Source organism: Camelus dromedarius, chromosome 19, assembly GCF_036321535.1.
Source record: "Camelus dromedarius isolate mCamDro1 chromosome 19, mCamDro1.pat, whole genome shotgun sequence".
In the NCBI taxonomy this organism is placed as follows: domain Eukaryota; kingdom Metazoa; phylum Chordata; class Mammalia; order Artiodactyla; family Camelidae; genus Camelus; species Camelus dromedarius.
Genome location: NC_087454.1, coordinates 22,822,990 through 22,844,201, shown reverse-complemented (window position 1 = coordinate 22,844,201; position 21,212 = coordinate 22,822,990). Strand labels below are relative to the sequence as shown.

The 21,212-nt window shown below is 49.8% G+C and overlaps 1 protein-coding gene and 1 long non-coding RNA gene across 5 annotated transcripts in view; one reads left to right on the top strand and one right to left on the bottom strand.

The window, feature by feature from the left end:
• The window catches only part of PPARD (peroxisome proliferator activated receptor delta), a 72,552-nt gene that overhangs the window by 15,488 nt on the left and 35,852 nt on the right, over positions 1–21,212 (bottom strand). For all 4 annotated transcript variants that reach the window (XM_064476418.1, XM_010994497.3, XM_031434871.2 and 1 more), the window contains one exon: positions 7,956–8,186. In XM_064476418.1, the coding sequence (XP_064332488.1) occupies positions 7,956–8,085 (130 nt within the window). In that variant the 5' untranslated portion in view covers positions 8,086–8,186. The remainder of the gene's footprint in view (positions 1–7,955; positions 8,187–21,212) is intronic.
• Positions 1,437–5,957, top strand: LOC135318621 (uncharacterized). Its single transcript, XR_010376875.1, has 2 exons — positions 1,437–2,464; positions 3,090–5,957. It is a non-coding gene; the product is annotated as an uncharacterized LOC135318621 (long non-coding RNA).

The window sequence follows — 21,212 nt, the reverse complement described above, 5'->3', positions numbered from 1 at the left end:
ACTGTAAAAGATATCTCAAGAAGCTCAAATTCATTCCCACAAAACTTCTTGCTCGAGTAGAAAGATCGGAAGTCTCAGTCATGCTGACTGGCCAGCAGACTGAGTCTCAAGTTTTTGGGTTTTTTTTCTTAAATAAATGCAGATGTCTGAACCAGGTGTTGAGAATGCCAGCAAGGAAAGCAGGTAGCCATGGCAGTGACTTCAGGTATTTGTGCTGTCAGATGACTCAGTAAGAATGTCTAGGAGTCTCTTCTAAATCTCTTCTTTGGACACTCAGAAACAAACCCTTCCCTGGGAAAGGGGACTTGCTGTGAGCCCCAGTCTCCGGCCTCCCAGCCCAGTTCCCGCTGATGAACCCCTAACACCGCCCATCCTGCCACAGCCAGGCTGGCCTGACATTCTCCTCCTTCTTCCATGATGACTGAGCAACCTCCTCAGGGGCAGGGGCCAAATCTCCAGACCAGATCAGTGGCTCAGGGCAGGATGGTGCCTTAAGGAGACCCAAGCCACAGGAACGAGCCCAGACTTAAGAGTTTTCCAGGCCTGCCTTCCAACCTCTCTACAATACAGTCACTCCGCACAAGATCTTGATTCTCTCCCATGGAGTAACTCCCCCCCAAGACCACAGCATCCTCCATTTCCCCTATACCCTCCCACTCGCCCCCGTAGGGCCGCCTAGGGTCCGAGGAATGACAGCAGGAAAGCCTCTAGGAAGACCCCACCCAGCCCACAGCAAGGGGCACACAAGCACCAGACCACAGCAGAGGACCCACCAGCCTATTACTCTCCAGGGCTGGGGAGCATAGGGATGTCGTGAGTCCCTGGTTCCTGAAACAAACAGCCTGTCCTGTCCCAGAGCCTTAGCTCCCAAGCTTCAGTCATTCCAAGGGGTGTTAACCACCCTCCTCAGTCCATGGACAGGGCAGAGTGGACTCCCTCCATCTCTTAGGTCCATGCTGTGAGGAGCCAGCAGCCTGGGGGGCAAAGCTGCTTTGGTCTTCTGAACAGCCTTTGTTATGACCTGACTCTGTTTACTCAGTGTTGGGCACCCTCCACCAAAACACAAGAGCCATGAGGCACCTCTGCCACCAGAGCGCCGCTGCTGGACATGGAGCAAGTACTCCACGACTCTGGACTACATGGCCCTCAAGCAACCTGGGCAGCCTGGCTTCACGGCCAACTGGCTGCAGGGGCAGCACACAACCCGCCACTCCTGGAAGCATTATCATAGGAGCCACAGGACTCCCATTACCAGCTGCCAGGAGAAATCAGAGAGCAGGCAAAAACGCTCTGTAGAGACCTGGGCAGGGAGGGTTTCCGGCACTTCCTCCCCCATCTGTGTGGTCTGTGTGCATGTTAGCTTTCTTGCACTTCTCGTAAGCATGTTGTTTTTGTGGTTTGCACCTCTGCCTCCCCTGCTAGACTCAGCACATCTCTACTCATGTCCCCTTTGGATCTCAGTGGTCACCTCCTCCGAGTCTTATCCACAGTGATCAACCACCTCAGATTGTTCCCACCTCTTGGTGGTGCCTTCCTCGTCCACAATCGTGGTCCTGGAGGCCTGGCAGGTGTCTGATCACTTGGCTACTGTTGGCACTGCATGTGGCACTGACACCCTCTCCCTTCATTCAGAAGACATTTGATGAGCACCTGCTGTGTGCAGAGCAGAACCTGGATGCTGCCCTCAACCAGCTGAGGTAAGAAAGAGGTGAGAAAACTAGAACACAAGGTAGTGAGCAGCGAGGCCAGCCATGGGCCACGCAGCGCGGTGCAGGACTGCCCAGGAGCCATCACGGGGAGTGACGTCAGGGAAGGTGACTGCTCCTCTCTCTGGGCTCAAAGGTCAGGGCTCTGAATGACCCTCAAGCTGGCTTCCAGGTGCTCAGAAGCAGACAGTATTGGGCTGAGAATAGACTGCCCGATGGCCCAGGTTCAAGTTGGTGTCCTAGGTTGAAAACCCAGCCACGTGGCCCGGGTTCAAGTTGGTGTCCTAGGCTGAAAACCCAGCTCTGCTCCCCGGGCCTGTGTCCCCCTCTGTAAATTGAGATGACAAGAGCATGTGCTGAGAGTCACAGTGAGGAGTAAAGGAGCTGACAGAAAAAGTTCCTGGAAGCTGGAAGTGCTGTGTAAATATCAGCATAAGTTAGGGTGAGGCTCATTATGCTTGGAAAGCTGCAGTTCCCACGCTGTGCGCCCCACACAGGGCCCATGCCTCTTCCTTCTTCTGGCTGTTTGTTTCTCTTCCCCCACAGCTTCACAGACACCCAAGGTAGGGGTGGGAGTCCTCCGCTTATGAGGCCTGGAGAGCTCTGGAACAAGGCCTATCCTCCTCTTACTTCTCCTGGCCTGCCGCTGGCCCTTGCTCAAGAGTGTGAGGACCACGGAGAACCCTAGCTAAGAAGCCATGATGCCTGAGCCCCACAGACCACCAAGCTCTAGATTGTAAAAAAAAAAAAGGCCCAAGGTGAGTGTCCCAGAGGGGCCCCAGGCAGGAAGAGCTGCAAATGGGGCTTGGGGAAACAAGCCCAGGGCAGTGTGGGAGCCCAGTGGGTGTCCTGCCCCCAGGTGGTGAACAGGCAAACCTGAGAGCAGTCAGGCAGGCCTGCTGGCAGCAGGGTAACAAGGGCACCCTTACCCATTTGAGAGGAATAAGAGAACACAAAAGACTGACACATAGGCAAAGAAAGGCAGGGCTGGGGTGGGCGATGTTAATGCATCCCACAGGGGTAGGTTTTGTTGTGAGGCACATGTGTACTAGGGTATTCCTGTCACCTGGGGGTGAATTTTCCGAAGATAAAGGTTCTTTTTCTTCTTGGTTGACCACCTGGCTTAAAGGTTTATCCTCAAATCACTGTCACATCCTACCCAAAGGTAATGATGGCAGAATGCTCCTGATTCAAGGGGCCAGCTTCTGAAAGTCACAGCCCTTCATGACCTTCCAGCAGGAGACTGGGCTTTCAAGAGGCTCTCCCCTTACTGGGAGTTCCTGCCTTGGGACCCTCAGGCATGCTGGGTGGGAGAGAACCTGGGCTTGCCATGTGAGGCCAGCCCAGCCCAGTCCTCTCACTCAGCCCCTTCTCTGCTCTCAGGAGATGCCCCTGCTCACCTGATGGCCATCATCTGGGCCGTGAAGCTTACTCTGAACTGCCATCCTAGCCACCCCACCCCACCCCACCGCCTGCCGGACCTCCCAAACATCTCCTGAAGGCCTATCTCTACCACTACTGGGAGGAGAAGAGGAAAGAAGGAGTTTATTAGGCCCCTACTAAGTGCAGATCATGTTAGTATCATTTCAAACCACCTTGGAAGACAGTAACTGCTACCACCGAGAGATGAGGAAACTAGGGCTCGAGGAAATTAAGGAATCTGTCCAAAGTCACCTGTCTAACAGGTGGGACCTGGGACTTGCCCCTAAACCCAACTTCCCTGCAAAGCCTGTATTTGAACCAGTAGCACCTCTTCTTTAGTGCATGCCTACTGTGTGCCAGGCACTCTCCTGACGCTTTACACCATGCATCTCATGTGACCTGCAAAACAACCCTTCAAGCTCATCTTCTTACCCCCCATTTTATAAGTTGGGAAACTGAGGCTCAGAAAGTTAAGTAACATGCTGACAGTGGCTCTGATGGTTCATTTTCTGTCAACTTGGCCAGGTCATGTACCCATGGCATCCAGTTTTTGGTCAAACACCAGTTTACATGTTACCATGAAGGTATTTCTTAGAGGTGATTAACTTCTAAATCATTACTTTCCGTAACGTGAGTAGGCCCCAGCCAGTCAGTTGAAGGCCTTAAAATAAAGGCCTCAAAATAAGGCCAAGGCCTCCCCCAAGAAGAAGTACTTCTGCCTCCGGACTGCCTTTGGACTCGAGCTACTTCATCAGCCTCCCCAGGTCTCCCATCTCTTGGTCTGTTTGCAGAATTTCGAGTTGCCAGCCCTTACAGCTGTGTGAGCCAATTCCTTACAATAACTCTCCCTCCCTCTACACACATATTCCCCTCCCCTCCCCCAACACTGGTTGTTCTTCTAGAAACACTAACAAATTCAGTGGCAGAGTGAGAATTTTAACTTAGAACCATCCAACCCCTAGGGCTGAGGTCTTACCCACTGCACTTCACAACTTCCCGTGTGTGTATGTGCATATTCATTATTCCTAATCAATAATTTCTGATTATGATAAACCATAGACACATCACTGCTGAGGATAACATGATACCATTATTCGAATATTTGGACTAAGCATAAACACTGGCCGCACCACCCAGAGAGTGAAATATCAGCTGCAGCATCTTTGATTACAAGTTCAGCAAACAGACACTATTGACCTCATTTACATCATTCACCTGTGGTAGAGAATTCTCCTGAATTTCTAGTCTCCATCGCAGGAGGTATGCTGTTGTCATAGCTGTGAGGGTGGCCAGGAGGCAACAGCCCTGGCTATTTACTCTGCTGGCAGAGCCCCATAGGTAAATAGCTTCTGAATTCAGGGCCAATTCTGCGGAACCCTGGGGCTAGGTTACCAGTCTCCTTACTTCTATTGTCCTGTTCATCACCTGGACGGGGAGCTCCTCGGGGCAGGCCCTCAGCCTTGCCCTTCACTGAATGGTAGCCCCTGCCTGAATACCCACCAAGTGCTTGCTGAGTGAGAGGAGGTCCAAGGGCAGGAGGAAGGATACTTTATCTTCCTCAGCCCTGAGCTAAGACCCCTGACCTCTTTCTTGGGTGCAGTTGGGACATCCATCACTAGAGGAGGAGGGGAGAGTAGTGCAGGAGTCGGGCGTGAGCACCTGCACTAGCTGTCCAGCCGGGGGACCCAGGCATGTAAGTTTCCTCACTGCTGAGTGCTAATGGCGAGGCCTGTCCGCCCGCCTTCCTGGGGGTGGGGAGAGGCTTAGCAGGTGTTGCGCTCCACACAGAGTCAGTGTAGAACCTCTTGAGGGTCAGAGGGGAAGCAAATTGTGCAGACTTCCTGCTGTTTCAGGGCTTGAAACTGTGCTTCATCCTCATGGGTCCCTGAAGGGAATCCAGAGGCCAAAGTCACAGCCGCACGGGGTGGGACAGGAACCAGCAAGTGCTGACACAGGTGTGTCAGATGCCACCATTTACTCCTTACCCAGCTGGCCCTTGAGGGGCAGGATGCAGCCTCAAAAGGCGAAGGGACTGAGATTGGAGCGGTGAAGGCACTGGCGAGGGCCACAGCACCTAGTGGCACATCTGGGATTCTTGCCCTGGTTTGTGTGATCCTCAACACAAGAGGGCCCCTCACCTGCCAGCCTTTTTTTTTTTTTTTAAAAAAAGGAAGTAATACCAACAACTAATTTATCTTAGCCTTTGAAAGAAGAGCAATGCATCTGCTTTTTAAGTCATGTCATACTGCTGGCTTATTGAGAAAAACACATAAGGGCCTGCACATAGCATCTTACCACCATCCTTTCCACCCTTGATCCTACTCCTCTGAGTTAGCCCCACTGGTCCTTTGTGGATACCCTTCTAGTGCCTTCTATGGTACATAAGGATTTTTACACAATGGCATCCCCAAGCTGTCAGGAATTTATTTCCTGTCAGTATATACAGACCTGCCTTAACATTTTTCATGACCGCAGAGCATTCCACCACATGGCTCTACCACTGTTTACATGACCAATTCCCACAGATGGGTGCTTCCCCATTTTTTGCTATTATGAGGAGTGCTGCAGTAAATAAGTGTGGAAATCTGTGTGCACGCTGAGCGAGTGTTTACACTGGATGCACTCCAAAGAGAGGAACTGCAGGGCCAAAGGAATGCACACTAGAATGTACTGGCCTGCACTGCCAAGAGGCCTGTCCACCCTCACGGGCTGGAGGACCATGTCCTCACCTTTTGGCCAACACAGTCCTCTCTGCCAAACTGACAGGCTAAATGACGTCTCACCTGAAGATTGCCCCTCTGATTGTTGAGTAAACTAAAAAATATTTCATGTCTTCTGACCATCTGTATTTGTCCTACCATGAATCTCCTGCTTCTATTTTTCTGCTGGGTGGCCTGTCTTGTGGAATTTGTGGGAACTTTTTATACACTATGGCTATCACACAGTGATCACGTTAAATACCTCTCTCCTGTTTCAACTGCTAAATAAGGAGGGCTCTCTACTGCCAATTCATTGATTTATTGATAAACAGAATCTAGTAAACACCACATCATACACAGCACTGGGAAACTGGCTGGGCAAATTCTACCCCAGATAACTCCATGTGTGCTAGTCTAAATCCTACCAACGAGGCTCCCGAGATGCCATCACCATGCCCACTCTGCCCTACCTGAGCACCCAGGCACCACACTCTGGGCTGCATGCGAACAGCAGTATCACCGGGGGATATGGTCCCCACGAGGAGGTGTGTAGGAAAGCCCAGGACAGGACATTCCACTGTAGGTGCCTTCTGTGTGCCTGGGCCCAGATGTGGGGACGGGGTGAACCAGGGCAGGCAGTGAGGCCACAAACCTCGTGGCGCTCTCTTCCCTTTTCACTCTCCCTTGGTGTCCTTAGTGACATCTCTTGCTCATTCTTAGCCCCCAGTGTCTGCCCTCTGCTTCCTAACCCTCCTCACCTGTCTTAAGTGTGTGATGTTAGCACTCAGTGATGGATGGCTGCTGGTCAGTCACTCCTCTCTTCTGATAAAGGCTGGGTTTGCAAAGCCACCCCAGCCACCAACCAACCAACAGGGAATAAAAAAACAGGTTACCCTGGGGGATGGGGGTACCTTCCCTTGGGCCCTGTAATCATACCAAGTCTACTTTGGTCATTCCTGGGTGTCTGGGTGGGATAAAAGGGTCTGGGTGATGGCCCTCCCCTCGCCCTACCCCACTGTATGCCCCGAAGAGGAAGAACCTCTGCAAAACCCCAGGACCTTACCATGCAGATCCAAAGCAGCGTGGCTCAAGGATTCAGGCCTCTCTTAGCTGCAGGCTCATGCGGAGCCTGTCCTACCGCAGCAGCCCCTGCCCTGTCCACCTCCTTGACCCCGTTCACCTCCTTCTCCCCACACAGACACAGGGGTCCAGAGCTCCTCTCTGTGGAGCAGGCCCACTTGTGGCCAGGATTTCCTTCAGGTGAAATCAGCAGCAAGATCACGATGCCCCCTCCTGGCAGCACATCCTCTAATGATCCTAAGTACCCTCTGAGAGAAGAGAGCAAGGATCAGCCGAATGTGCTGGTACTTGGTGGAGGGAGCGAGAGAGAAGCTGGGGAGATGGGATGGGGAGCAGGGACGGGGAGTAGGGAAGGGGCGGCAGCAGGGAGAGCCAGGGGCTGAGAGGTGGATTCTGGGTGCCCTTGATGGTGGACGTAACATGATGCTGATGCTGATGACAGAACAGTACAAGGAACCAGAGAGAAACATCCACATGGTTGCTGATCGTAGATAAGGGGGAACAAGTGAGACAAGAGAAGCTGAAAACTGTCTGGTTGCACGAAGTATTATTAATTCCAGTCATTCTCACTAACAGCTTAGCATTTATGCCTAATTACAATGCAGTGTGATGATGTATGTAATCAGTACCGAATCAACTGAGTTGTGTGTTCTGACTAATCATAAAAATCTCAGGTAGAGGTGATCTTTCGTGTGTTGTTAATGCAGACTTGTCCCGATCCCTGGTGGCAGCAGTGGTGGAATAATGATGATGACGACACGCATCACAAATGCCAACTCATTTAGTTCTCACCAAAGCCCCTGTGCACATGCCCTATAATCCCCGTCTGTTTTACAGGAAGAAGGGGTACAACTTGCTCAAGATCTGCCAGCTGATGAGCAACAGGGCAGGGGTGTGACCCAGACTGTCTGGTCCAGTCCTTAACCAGCCTGCTCCTCTGCACCCCCATCTGCACCACCATGGTGGTGCTGTTGCCAAGGCTAGATTCCCGGTCTCCTCACCCCGTCTGTGCCCCCTCTGCCTCTGTCCCCTGCCTGCCCTTCCTCACCTGTGCAGCTGCTGGAAGGGAGTGAGTGCTCTGGTCCCCCATTGAGCTCTGGGGCTCCTTCTGCCTCTGCCACTTCCTTTTTCTCCTCCTCTTCCCGGACCTCAGGGGCTTCCTCCGGTGGCTGCTCCATGGCTGATTTCCCCTCGGCGCCACGCCTGCAGGCCCGGTCATAGCTCTGGCATCATCTGGGTCTGAACGCAGATGGACCTCTACAGGGCAGTTCCTGTCAACCTGGGCAAAGAGGAAGACAGGAAGAGGTTGGGGAGGCAGCAGAGAGGGTGAGAGGGTGACAGGAGTGAGGCACGATTGAGGGCTATCATCTGCAGGGACCACAGAGGGGCGCTCCACTGCTCGGGGTCCTGCAGAGCAGGAAACCTCATCCTTCATCACAGGCTCTCACAGCAGGTCTGTGGAGTTCGGAGCTGTCTCTTTTAGGCAGATGGGGTGACACACCACTGTGCCACTTTCCCTGCATCCTGCTCTTTGAGCCTCCTGAGCCTCCAGGAGCCACATCAGAATGACTTGAGGGGCTTTTTCAAACTCTTTGGTCCCCCTGGAGATCCTGATATGCGTCACACCTCCCAAACCCCATTCTGTCCCTACCAGCACTCAGGCCCCAAAATTACGGCTCTCCTAAGCCACCAATCTTGAAGGGAGTGGGTCCTATCCTTCCTGTGTTTGGTGTGGAAAAAAGAAATGAGCCCCTGCTATGTGAGCCTCACAGATGACAGCAGATCTGCAACTAGACCTTCAATGGGAGAGCTATCAGGCCAGGGGAAATGCACTCTGTCCTGGAATCTGGGTTGCTGGGTGGTAACTCCCATGTCTACATCACCCATGAGGAGGCAGTTCCAGTTCTCAGCAAGTAAAACATTGTCCGAAGATGCCACAGTCAGAGGGGGTTAGATTATGAGGTGCTGTGGGACAGAGTCCTCCTGGAGGGGAACAGGAGAGAGACACTGAGAGTGGGGTGGATTGTGACCAAGACGATGACGCGGAAAGTCTCTTGGGGAAAGAGCATGGAAAAGACCTTGAGGCGCACGCTGAGGAACAGTGAGGGGTCCTGTGGGCTGGGGAGTGGGATGCTGTAGGAAAGAGGATTTGGAAAGATGGCTGGGAAAATGGGTTTTATCCAGGCACGTGCACTTCAAATGCCCTGGTGCAGGGAGTGTGACTGGACTCTGCCCTGTGGCGGTGCAGGCCTGGAAGATTAACAGCAGAAAAGATCTGCTTTAGGGAAATTCAATCATCTGTGGGATCTTATCTTGGATGTCCCACATCCAAGCCCAAACTCAACCTACCCAGCGGAGCCCACCATCCTGCCCTGCCCTAAACCTGCCCTTCCTTTCCTCTGGTAATCCCGATTTTAGTGACCCAAATGCCCATCTACCCACTTGTCAAAGCCTGATGGTGGGAGTCACTTGAGACTCCACCCTCTCTCATCCAACTCTAGGCTTGCAAACTTGGCTATACTGCAATCACTGGAGGCTTTTAAAAAGCATGGATGTCTGGGCTCATCCTCAGAGATTCTCATTTGACTGGTGTGGGGAGCATCTTGGTTGCTGAGGTAGGTCCCCAGTACCTGGTACAGTGGCTGGCATTTAATGGTTGCTCAATGTACACTTGTTGAGTGAATAAACAAACCAAAAACACTAACCTCAGTCACACTGTGTTCGGCTGTAACGTGTGCCAGTGTTTACCAGTTTTCATTTACTGCTGCCCTTGAGACGCAGTGCCCCATGGAAGTTCGTTTCACAGGCTTCTGTGTCAGGCTTGGGTTCAAACCCCAGCTCTGGCCCTCCCTCTCTGTGACTCGGGGGAGACACCAACCTCTCAGTTTCTCAGCCCTAAAACTGGGATACTACCACCTACCCTGAGCAGATGTCATGAGGGTGAAATAACCACACAGTAAATGCTTAACAGTGCAGAGTATACAGTAAACGCCCAACAGAGGCTGTGGCTGCTGCTGTATCTTCACTGCTGGACCGTCTTAGGGGATTACCTGGAGAAAGGTGGTATTCCAGGTCTAGAACTGTCCTGGCCTACTGGAATTCCAGGGACCCAAACCCAGAATTTCCCAATTCCCTGAGTACAATCAGCTGGGTGAGAAGAGAGAACTGACAGGGTGTTCCCTGCTCTGGGCCGGTGCTTCTTTCAGACAGATGGGCCCGAACGCTTCTCTACTCCTCGTCTCTCACCCCCCTCAGATGACCCAGCTGCAGTCATTTCCTCCTTCCTTCCCAGCAGGGGGATGAGGAACAGCAGCCTCTGGATAAAGGGAAGAGGCTGCATCTCCCTGGCAAGTGCCTGCAGGATCAGCAGTGAGAGAGGCCACAGCAGAAGGGGCTGGCTGATTCCCTCCCAAACTTCTCTATCAATCATTAATCCCATACTGACCCAGTGCCCTGGTTTTCCACACCAGCAACTCCACAGTGCGCTCGGATCCTCATTTGTCAATTCAGATCACCCTACTCCCCTTGGGGCACAAGATGCCTGTGTGGCCTTGGAATGGACTCACCTCAGCAAGTCACCAGAGGCCAACTCCCAGGAGTGGACTGGGGGCTGATTTTGTTCAGAGAGCATGTGAACCAGAGAAAAGCCAGCCAGGAGGCCACTCCACCGCTCACATTCTAGAATTCTTCCAGTTCCACAGAGAATCAGCCCCTCAGCCCTGTGGAATGGAGCTAAGCTGAATTAAAAGGAAAAGCTGGCCTCAGTGAACTCCTGAGAATGTGCCCAGAGAAGAGATCAGAGTGGAAGGAGGGCTCTGCACCCTCCTGGACATCGGTCAGCCCTTTAAAGTTCACCAAGGGCCTTCAGGTACATAACCTTATTTAATCCACCCAGTGAGAGGAGCTCTCGAACACAGCAGGCTATCTTGCCTCAGGGCCTTTGTAGCTGTTCCCTTCAGTTGAAAATGGCTTGCTGCCTCACCTCCTCAGGGCTTTGTTCACATGTCACAACCTGATCACCCTATTTAAAACCACCCCGGCCCACCCTTCAGTACTTCCATGTTGCTTTCCTGCTTCAGTTTTCTCCGTGGCTCTTACTATCTGGGATATGAGTACATATGTGTGAACACACATGTACATTATGTACCTATGCACATGTACATGTATTTTTTAAAAACTCATTTGTTTACTGTTTGTCTCTCCCCAAAAGGATATAAACTCCAGAGGGCAGAGATATTCATCTGTTAGAATCACACTGACCCTCAAATCTTAGGGAGGAGTGACTGGCAAACAGTAACTTAAATCTTGCTGAATAAATGAGTAACTTTTTACAACTGGAAAAAAGTTTCATTCCCAGCCCAGCCTGAAGCACGCAGCCTGGGCTTCGGTATTCCAGGGGCATCAAAGCCTGCTCTCCGGACCATTCCAGTCAAAAGAGGAGATTATCAGGATTAGATCAATTGGCAGAAATGGTGTGGAGGGGAAAACTTGGAGTCCAGAAGCAGCTGGCTGAGGGGGCCCAGCTGTGGCAGGGCTGGCTCTTTTGCTCTTTCTGCCAGGTGACCTTTGGGGAGGTGGTTCATTCTTCTTGGCTTAATTTTCCCTGGGGGGAGGGAGTGTGACATGTGTCAACCCCCTCTGACTCTAAAATCCTTGCAGGGAGCAGGCCCCGAGAATAGAACCCAGTGGAAGGAGGCCCAAGCTCCAGACTCACAGGCCTCAGCTCCTCTCAGGGCGGGGGTGGGGAAGTGGTGACAAATCCTCAAGAGGCTTTAAAGTGTTTACACTCCAGCCCAGGAGGAAGATAAGACTAGTACCTGTACCCACCACGGGAAAGGCTGTACACAAACAGGGGAAGGGAGGAGGGTGGCTGAGTCCTCAGGAGGAGGAAACGGCCTCTTGCTGGAGGCCTCAGGGAAGGGTCAAGGCTGAGGAATGCTGGGTCATCCAGAAATGATCTTAAAGTAAAATTCAATCATTAGAGAAAACACTTAAGGGTTCAGAGAAGAAAATAAAATCAAGAAGTGGGCAGATGACTTTTGTTTACACACACTGAGGGGTAGGGTGTTCTAGGCAGGGGAAATGCAGGATCCGAGGCCCAGGAGAGGGACACAGCAGACCAGGGTGGGGTGGCAGGAACCAGAAAAGGCCTGCAGGGTGGGAGGGCTCACCCACTCCACAGTACTGCTTCTCACTTCCACTCCCGAACCCCTCTCCTGCTAAACAGTCTCCCATATCCTGGCAAGTAGACCCTCCCTCCAACTAACTTCCATTCCTGGTCCTGTCCTGCCCGACCTCTCGGCCTGCACCTTTCTCCTCCCCAAAGCCATCTTCTCCAGGCAAAGCCTCTCCCGTACTGCAATGTTTGTCATTAGCTGGTTTATCATGTCCTCTCTGGCGGTGGCTCCTGAAAACCCAGTAAGCATGCTAAGTGCTGGAAGGGCAACACTTTAAATCTCAGGAGCAATCATGGTCCTTCTTGCTTTTCTCCTAAGTCAATGAGGTGCCAAGTGTCACGAGATGCTCTCTTCTAGGCGTTTATTAACCTTTGGATGAGACAATTCAACAAATTTTAGCAGCTGCCCAGGCCCTGCTGAAATCCAGACCCTGGTGTGACTCCTCTCTATCTGGAAACGAGAAGGTGGTGGGATACAGTGGAGAGAGCATCAGTGCTGGACTGCATGACAGGATACTCCCAGCTCTGTCTTCACTATGCTATGTACCTCTGGGCAACCTCCTGACCTCTCTGTGGCTCAGTCTTCCCATCTGGGAAAGATGGGAAGATGGGACTTTCATCCATATGCCTTCCCTAATAAAGGCAGCTAGGCTGGGACGAGATACAAGATACAAAAAACATTTGTATTATATAATTTATATGCCAAAATGCTAATGATGGTTATCCCCTGGGGTAATTTTTATTTCTTCTTATGGCTTATCTGATTTTTCTAAATTTCCTATAATGAATATGTGCTGTGTTTAGTAAGCAAAATAAAGTTTTGTTTTTTTGCAAAATAAAGGTTTTAAAAGCAGGATACAAACATGAGACATCATTATTTTAGAGAGTAGCAAGATGAAGCAGGAAAAGCTGAAGAAGTCTATCTCTAGACACAACATTCTGGCACATGCACATCATGGAATTCTCTGTCAACCCTGCAGGTGGCACAGATGTGGTGCCCCCGCAGGACGGCTGGACAGCTGGACACATGGCTGGGAGGACACGGCGAGTGGCTGAACTGCACGTCTGCCTCATGCCCCTTTTATCTGACTATGACACAGAGCTGACACATGCCTGCCCGACAACATATACAGCTATGAAGGGAAAACAGTCAGGAATGAGAGGAAAGGAGGAGTGAGATGGTACAAGATTAATAGTTTTTACACGATGGTAGTTGTAACTGTTTTTAAAACAAGCATCAGTGTATTTTGTAATGAAGCTGAGTAGAAGAGCCAGGAGTCTCCTTCAAAACCTTCCTGCTTTCCTGCTGGCATGTGAGTGAAACCAGCTCAGGAGCTAAGGGCAAACACTGACAGCAGGGAGAGAAGCTCGCCTGATCTGGTGGTGGATATCAAAGACAGTTTCTGTGTTGTTTTTTATTCTCCTTTCCTTTTCAAGTGCACACTGTATGGTTGCTTTCTAGGGTTCCAGATAAGGGCCTAGTTAACAAATATTTGGAAAGCGCAGAGTCTGCCAAAGAGGAAAAGGAGAACCAAAGTTGAGGGAGTGAAAGGACAAGAAAACCCAAGAATATTCAAATCTCAGGGACAGACTTTTTAAACATCAAAGCACCTTGGAGAGTCAGAAAATTGGCCAATGCCCTCACCTTCTAATTCTATCATCCTGACAGCAGCTTCTGGATTTGACACCTGCATGACAGCCTGCAAGAGCTCTCAGGGAGAAAGCCGGTCAAAAACAACTGCAGTCTCCCTCCTCAGGACTAAGAGCCAGGAGGAGGGGTGTGCAGGACGAGATGGAGAAATGCCAGCACTGAGTGACTGAGTAACACTTGGGGAATTCGTTCAGAGAGCGGAAGGCCTCACACGTCGGGTCATGTCAGGCTCCCAGCAAGGATTTCAGCCTCATCTGGCAGGAGGCTAGAATGGGCTTCCTCAAAAGAATCAAAGTACTGCTGCTGTTCCCTGAGGGTCACAATCAGTGCAGATGGGGACTGTGTATAAACACTGCTTTCCCTCTGGGGGGGGTTCCTCTCTGCCCATGCCCATCTGGTGCCAGGGCCCTGGGGGTCTCTCCAAGAGGCAGGGCCCCGAGGAGGCCACAACCCAGGGGCAGAACCTCTGAGAATTCCCGTCAGGGCCCACATAGCACAGCCTGCTCTTGGTCAGGCCACTTTGGCCCTGGTCCTGAATTCAGTCCCTTCCCTGGGGGCCTCTGAGGACCAACAGCGCAGGGAGAAGCGGCTGGAACTTGGGCAGGCTGACTCTCCCGGCCCCTCAGCCCTACAGCAACAGGAAAACATGGCTTTGACAAACCACATCCGGATCGAGCCGGAGCCACTGTTTTCCTCAAAACAACTGCTCCCCGGAAGGACACAATGGAAGCAGGAGGACAGACACTACTCACGGCTGCTCAGGAGCCACTGACTGTGAATGAGGCCGGCAGGAGGGGTCCTGGAGTCACCACCGCGGCCCTCCTCTCCAGCTGCCTCCTCCAGAACCTTCACCCAAATCCTTGCTCGGGCAACCAGAGTAAGTGGGCGGTGTCTCCCCACCCACGGTGACCTGCTGAGCCAGGCTCTGCACACCTTTCCCTGATTAACACTTCCTGTTTCCCTCCCTCCCCCCAGGAACCCAAGCAGATGGGGGCAGTGCCTGTCCCCATTTGCCTGGACCACCCTGGGGCTTCACAGGCCTATCTGGGGATCCTGGGCACCGACCCTAACCTGGGTGAAGGCCAGGGATGTGTGGCTGGCACTTCCCTGTCTGGGCAGGCGGGGCTGGACCTGCACCAGCAGCTCACCTCCGTAACCCCGCACGGCCTTTATTCTAAGGATGGCTGAGGAGTGCCCAGCAGCCTGCCTACCAGCCTGCCCTGGCGCCCGGGCTTCCTAAAGAGCAGCCTGTCACGTGCGGGAGAGGAACCCCTTCTTGCCTTGCACCTCAGATCCTACGAGGGGGGTGTTGTCTGCATGCTTCTGAGCACCAGCACCTGGTGCCACCTGAAGGATGACCAGCCACCTTAAAGGAGGCGGACTAGCACTAGGGCAAGGGCAGTGCTCTGGCTCAAACAGAACTGGGTTTGAATCCCAGCTCTGCCACTCACTAGCTGACTGGCCTTGGGCAAACTGCTTCACTTCTCTGAGTAACAATTTCTTTATGTGTACAAGAGCTCAGCCCAGGGAGAGGACACAGCTTGTCTACAGTCACCTGGAGAGACGGCTGTAGAGCTCAGTCCAAAATCCTGGTTTCCTAGTTCCCAAGGCTTGTTTGACCACACCAAGATGTTTCCCAATAGCAGGTACAACTGACAGAGAGTCTCTTTTCCAAAATGGCTGTCAGCTATTCCCAAACGTCAGTGAAAAGTTCCAAAGTTCTCTGTCTTAAAACAAAAGTAGCCTTCATAGACACCAAGTTTACCAGCTGACTGAGGTCAGCATCACATTTAACAGGCATCATCATGCCTCCAGGCATGAATTAACAGGAAGTACTCATCACCTGTGTGGGTTCCCATAGGTTCAAAGATGTTAACCCAAACCTAACTGCAAGGAAACAATCAGAAAAATATGAAACATGGTCCATCTATGACATAATGTTAAGCAAATGTGACACTGTTAACAATTGGTGACCCTTGGTGAAGGAAATAACTGTTCACTGTACTTTCAACTCTTCTGTTGCTTTGACCTTTTTTAAAATAAAAAACAGAGAGGAAAAAGGCTATTCTGCTTTCAGCTTATCCCATGGCTCTGAGCCAACAAAGACTCAGTTGTACCAAGTTCAGTTCTCTCCCCAGTGTCCAAACTGTAAAAATCCAAGCTTCTCTGTGTCAAGGCTTGGCACAACAGGGATCTCATAGAGTTTTCTAAGCTCTTCTTCCACAAACCTCCATAAGTCTCTACAACCCAAATCATTTTCACCAGCCAACAATGTTTACACACTGCTTCCAAACAGCCATCGGCTGGAAACCCATTTGTTCAGACAGCAACTTTCATGGAGTCCCCAACTTGGGTCAGGTGCCAAGCGGGGTCCCAGAGATACTGTGATGGATGAGTAGCTGCCCTGTGGAGCTTACCTGCCAGGGAAACTGACAACACCTGGCTTTCATCAAGTCCTATCTAGTGACATCTTTCGACTAGTATTTCTATGCAAGACTCCCCTCCCAACATTTTTTTTGGGAAATTTATGTTTTACTGAATCCCCACCAAACCTGAGAAACATCAACTAAGAAACTGGTGAAAGGTATTATAATCCTTAGTGAGAATTAAAGCTTAACAATCAAGCTAGAGATATTACTGGTTCTAAGGATTCTACTAGCTTAAGTCAAATCAAGAGCAAGAGACTAATATGCAGAGTTGAAGGTTAAAGCTAACATCTCTGAGAAACAGGACAGGAGTACACAAGGAAGAAGTGGTTACAATTCTAATCAAGTCTTGTTTGAAGCCACTGCCATGTTCTAAGTGCGTGTTCATGGCCTGTTCTGCTAACAGAGTCATTCTTGCAAATATATATCAATATATTTATATACAGAATATACACAAATCCTCCCAGTGGTATTCTAAGAAATAAGTTTGGAAGCAAAGTAAGTCCTTAAATTGGCACTTTGACATGTGATTCTGTTTGGTGCTGTTAACTTTGTTAGGAAATCCAACTGTCAGGTTATTAAAATACCACCCAATAATGTTCACTGGCATTTTCTAGCATTTGATATTAGCTATAGGAGAAATACAAAGAAAAGATGTGAGTATGTGGAATTCTAGGGCACAAAATCAGAAACTGATCTAAAATCTGAGTTAGTAAAAGCAATATTGATTAGTAAAAGCAATAGCTAAACCAAAACTGGGACAAGCAAAGTGTTTTCATCACTTAAAAAAGAAATGATACCGACACTACTGATATATGCAACAACTATGGATGAAGTTCAATATATTACACTAAGCATGAAAGACTCAAAAGGCTGCAGTTTGTGATTCCATCTATATGACCTTCTGGAAAAGGCAAAACTACAGGAAGAGAGAACTGATCGGGGTTAATGATATGGGGAGGTCTGACTACAAAGGAGCAGCACAAGGGAATTTCATCGTTTTTAGGGGGTGACGGCACAGTTCTTTATCTGGATTATTGCAGTGGTTAATGACTATGAATTTGCCAAAGCTCACAGAACTGCACACCAAAAACGGTGAATTTTAGTGTCTGGAAATTTTAAAATAAAAAATTTTTAATTTCAGTTAAAGAATAACTTTTAAGGGGGGAAGGCTACAGCTCAGTGGTAGAGTGCCTACTTAGCATGCACAAGGTCCTGGGTTCAATCTCCAGTACCTCCATTAAAATAAATAAATAAATAAATAATAACCTAATTACTCCCCCGAAAAAGAATAACTTTTAAATAGTTAATATTTGTGGTATTATCCTTAAATCATTAAATGATTTTTATTTAGCATTCATTTTGTGTTAATGTTTTCTTCCTTTAACATTTTATGTTATCAAATATCTGTATCAAAAAAAGAAAAAATATCTGTCAGGTAGAAATCATTTTTACATGTTAAAATATATAATCTTGTCACAGTATATTGTTGCTAATAATAATAAACCATGCATTTACAATTATATCTTTTAATTTTCTTTTACAGCAAAACAACCAAAATTTTATTACAAAAAAATAACTTATTATTGTCTCTCATTCTTATTTAAAAATTCATAAAGTGTTATGAAAGATATAGCATAATTTACGATTTTGGGAATTCCCGGGAAATTCTATTCCTTCTTCGGGAATTCTGAAAGTTAACAACTGTCGGGAATTTGGAAGCACCAGAATTCTTGCCACTTCCCCAGGCTGCCTTTGCCATGATCCTCATGGCACCCTTCCACCTACCTCCAGCCAGAGCCCCAGTCAATTGAAAATTCATTTATAGGACTGATTTGGGAACTATGTACAACAGTCCTACAGGGGAGATGCCAAAAGGAGTAAGATAGAGACTGCCTTTGAAGAGGGCGAGCGTACAAACAGCGTGTGATGGAGGCCACACAAGAGGTGCACACTTTGGAGGAAGAAGTATTTCCAACTCAGGAGACACAGGGATGATTCTGGAATAGGTGTTAACGGCCCTTCTTTCAGCTGGGCCAGAAGGCTGGGCGAGGCACTCCCAGGGAAGGAAGGCCAAGGTGAGCCAAGCGAGGCGCTGAGAACACAGAGCACACCTGGGAATGGCGAGCTGTCCCTCTGGCTAGGGCGTCCAGTTCTCTGAAGGACAGATAAGGGGCCTGGACATGGCCAGTCTTGACTTCCTAATTCCTAAGGGTGGACTTAACCCTTACAGGCAAGAGGGAGGGCAGTCAGAGCAGAGAGAGGCAGAGAGACTCACTAGGGGGCTTCTAGAACAACACAGTGAGAGGTGAGAGTCTGAATCTCTCTCTCATCCCTTCAGAACTCTGTTCATCCTGAACTTCCCAGCACACCAGATTCTCTCTGCCTCTGGGCCTCAGCACAGGCTGTTCCTTCCACCAGGGACATGTCACCCCCTTCTTAAACTAACACCTCCTCATCCTTCAAATCGCAGCTTGTATCATTTCCTCAGATAAGCCTCCTGCAGTATGCTCCTAAAGTCTCTGTATTTGTCCAAGCACAGCCCTTTCCACACTTTCTTGCTATTGCATTTTACTTATTTAATCTGGGGATGTGCTATTTATTTTCTTGCTTGCTTTATAACAGGGGTATAACATACCCACAGTTAGGAGTGTGAAAGCTGTGTCTAAGTCTTAAGTATGTAGCTCCATGAAGTCTTACATTTATATATTCCACAAAATCATCACCCAGCCCAAGAGAGCAAACACTTTCAGCAGCCCCAAAGGTTCTTCATGCCCTTCCCTGTCAATGCCCCCAGTAAGAGGCAGCCACTACGCTGATCTCTATCATCATTAGCTTCGCCTGTTGCACATCCAGCATCTCCTGGCTGGAGTTTGAGAGCCCATGGAGGGCAGGCACCAAGTTGTTTCTGCTGCTCTCTCTCTCTCCCCACGCCCCAAAAGTGCTGGGCACAGAGCAGGTACTGACTGAATGATTAGACCAGGGCGGTGGTGAAAGGAAGGGAAGAGTGCTCAGGAGGCCCTGAAACTCTGCCACGTCTGCATCCTCCGTGCCTCTGCCCATGCTGCTACCCTGTTGGAAATGTCCTCCCTTTTTCACTGGTCTCATTCCTACCTCGCCTCTTTTTTCAAAGATTTGGTTCAAGTTCCATTCCCTTTGAACACACTTGCCCCCACAGCATCTGCCACCCACCACGTTCACCCCACAGATGTTGCTTCATATGCTTTTTCTGGGTAGATGTGTGTTCACCTCTAGATCCAATTCCCCAAACAGCTAAGTCTCTCAAAGGAAAGACTCTCTTTCACTCTTCATTAAATGAGCACCAACCTCTCTCACACCTCACTGCTCACAGAGTATCTAACCTTCAAAAAATTTCTTCTGGTCTCCCTTCCCCACAGGGATATGAGGATCACACCAGAAAACAGCTGTGAAGATGTTTTATAAGCCACTGTTCATTTGATAAATCTAAGGCATTTTAATGTCTAGTTATATGAATGTTTGCTGGAAAACTATCAGTTAAGCTATACATATATCATATGTACAGCAAAAAAGGTTTAAAAAAAGAATGCAGTGGATCTGGACATGCTGATGTGGAAAGATGCCCAAGATACACTTAAGTGAAAAGAGCTAAGTGTTAAGTTAGGGTGCTCCCCACTGCCACAAGGGATAGAAAGAGGAAGAATAAAAATACAAATACACATGAATATGTGCAATGAAAAATTTTGGAAGAATACACGGGAAATTGGTCCCCCCACCTTCACCCCTTGGGGCGTGGGGCTGGAAGTGCTACTCCCATCAGTCTCCTTCTGTCATATAACTTTCTCATTAGTCTCTGTTTTTTTTTTTTATTAATATACATTTTAACATTAAAAATTAGCTAAAATGACTAAAGTCTATCCTGAGAGTAAACTGAGGGCAGCCTGTTGACACCGGGGTTCAGGTCCCAGAAGCCAGGCAGAGACACTGCCAACAGGCCCAGAGGTGAATTTCAGCCCAAATCAAATCTGGAAAGATGAAAACAGCTATGAGCTCACCCAGAGCAACCCCTGGGGCCTTGTAAGGAGGAACAACTGATGCAATTTCACCTTTTGTTTGGTGGCCAAGAGCTGGGAGCTGAGAGCCTGTGGCTAAAGAGGGCGCAGGGAGACCAGGCTCTCAAGTGGGTCAATGCCCCTCACCCTGCTCACCCTGCAGTTGGTAATGGCTCAAAAGGATCTGGGCCTGGAAGTGGCCTGGCTTCCCCACCTCCAGACAAGTATGCAAACCCACTGAAGGGAGAATGCAGAAGGACAGGAGCCTCCGGGGGCTGCTAGTTTTCCCAGCTCTGAGAGCTCCACCCAGCACAAGGCAGGGCTTCCTGGGGCCTGAAACAACCAGGTGCTGGACATGGTGGGGAGAAAGACTGCAGCAACCTGTCTGCAGGGGCCTGTCTGTCTCTCTCATCTCCAAGGCTGCCCCTTCTAAAACCTCATCCTTGACCTTAAGGAGTCACAGGAGGACCTTCAGGGTTAACCAACAAACTCCAGTACCAGGTAGATAGTCAGGTGGATTCCATTAATGTCTTTCTGCTTTGAGTTCAGGTGGACCCTGGGTTGGGGTCTCCATCTTGAAGTTAGACTCCCTGAAGTTTCCCCTCACCCCCTAATGTCCCCCCAAGATCCAAATAATCCAAGTACCATGTGAACCAAGTACTGTCATCCAGTTGCCGAATACCTCCGATTCACTTTCTTCATTTCTCATCTGAATGACTCCAACAGTTTCTAAGAGGCCTCCTGCTTCTATCTTTGCTCCCTCCTCAATCTGCAGCCAGAACGATCTTTCTGGATCACAAATCTGGTCACATCTACTTCTCCGCTTAAGACACCTCAAAAATTCCCTGCTACCATAAGAACAAACCCAGACTCCTGGTCATGCTGTACAAGGCCCTTCAGGATCCAGGCTCTGCCTCACTCTCCAGCCTTCTCTCCAACCTCTCCGTGCTCCACACACATGGCCCCAGACCTTAACCATGCCCTTCCTGCCAGGCCCCCTCCTCCCTGGCCAGGTCCATGG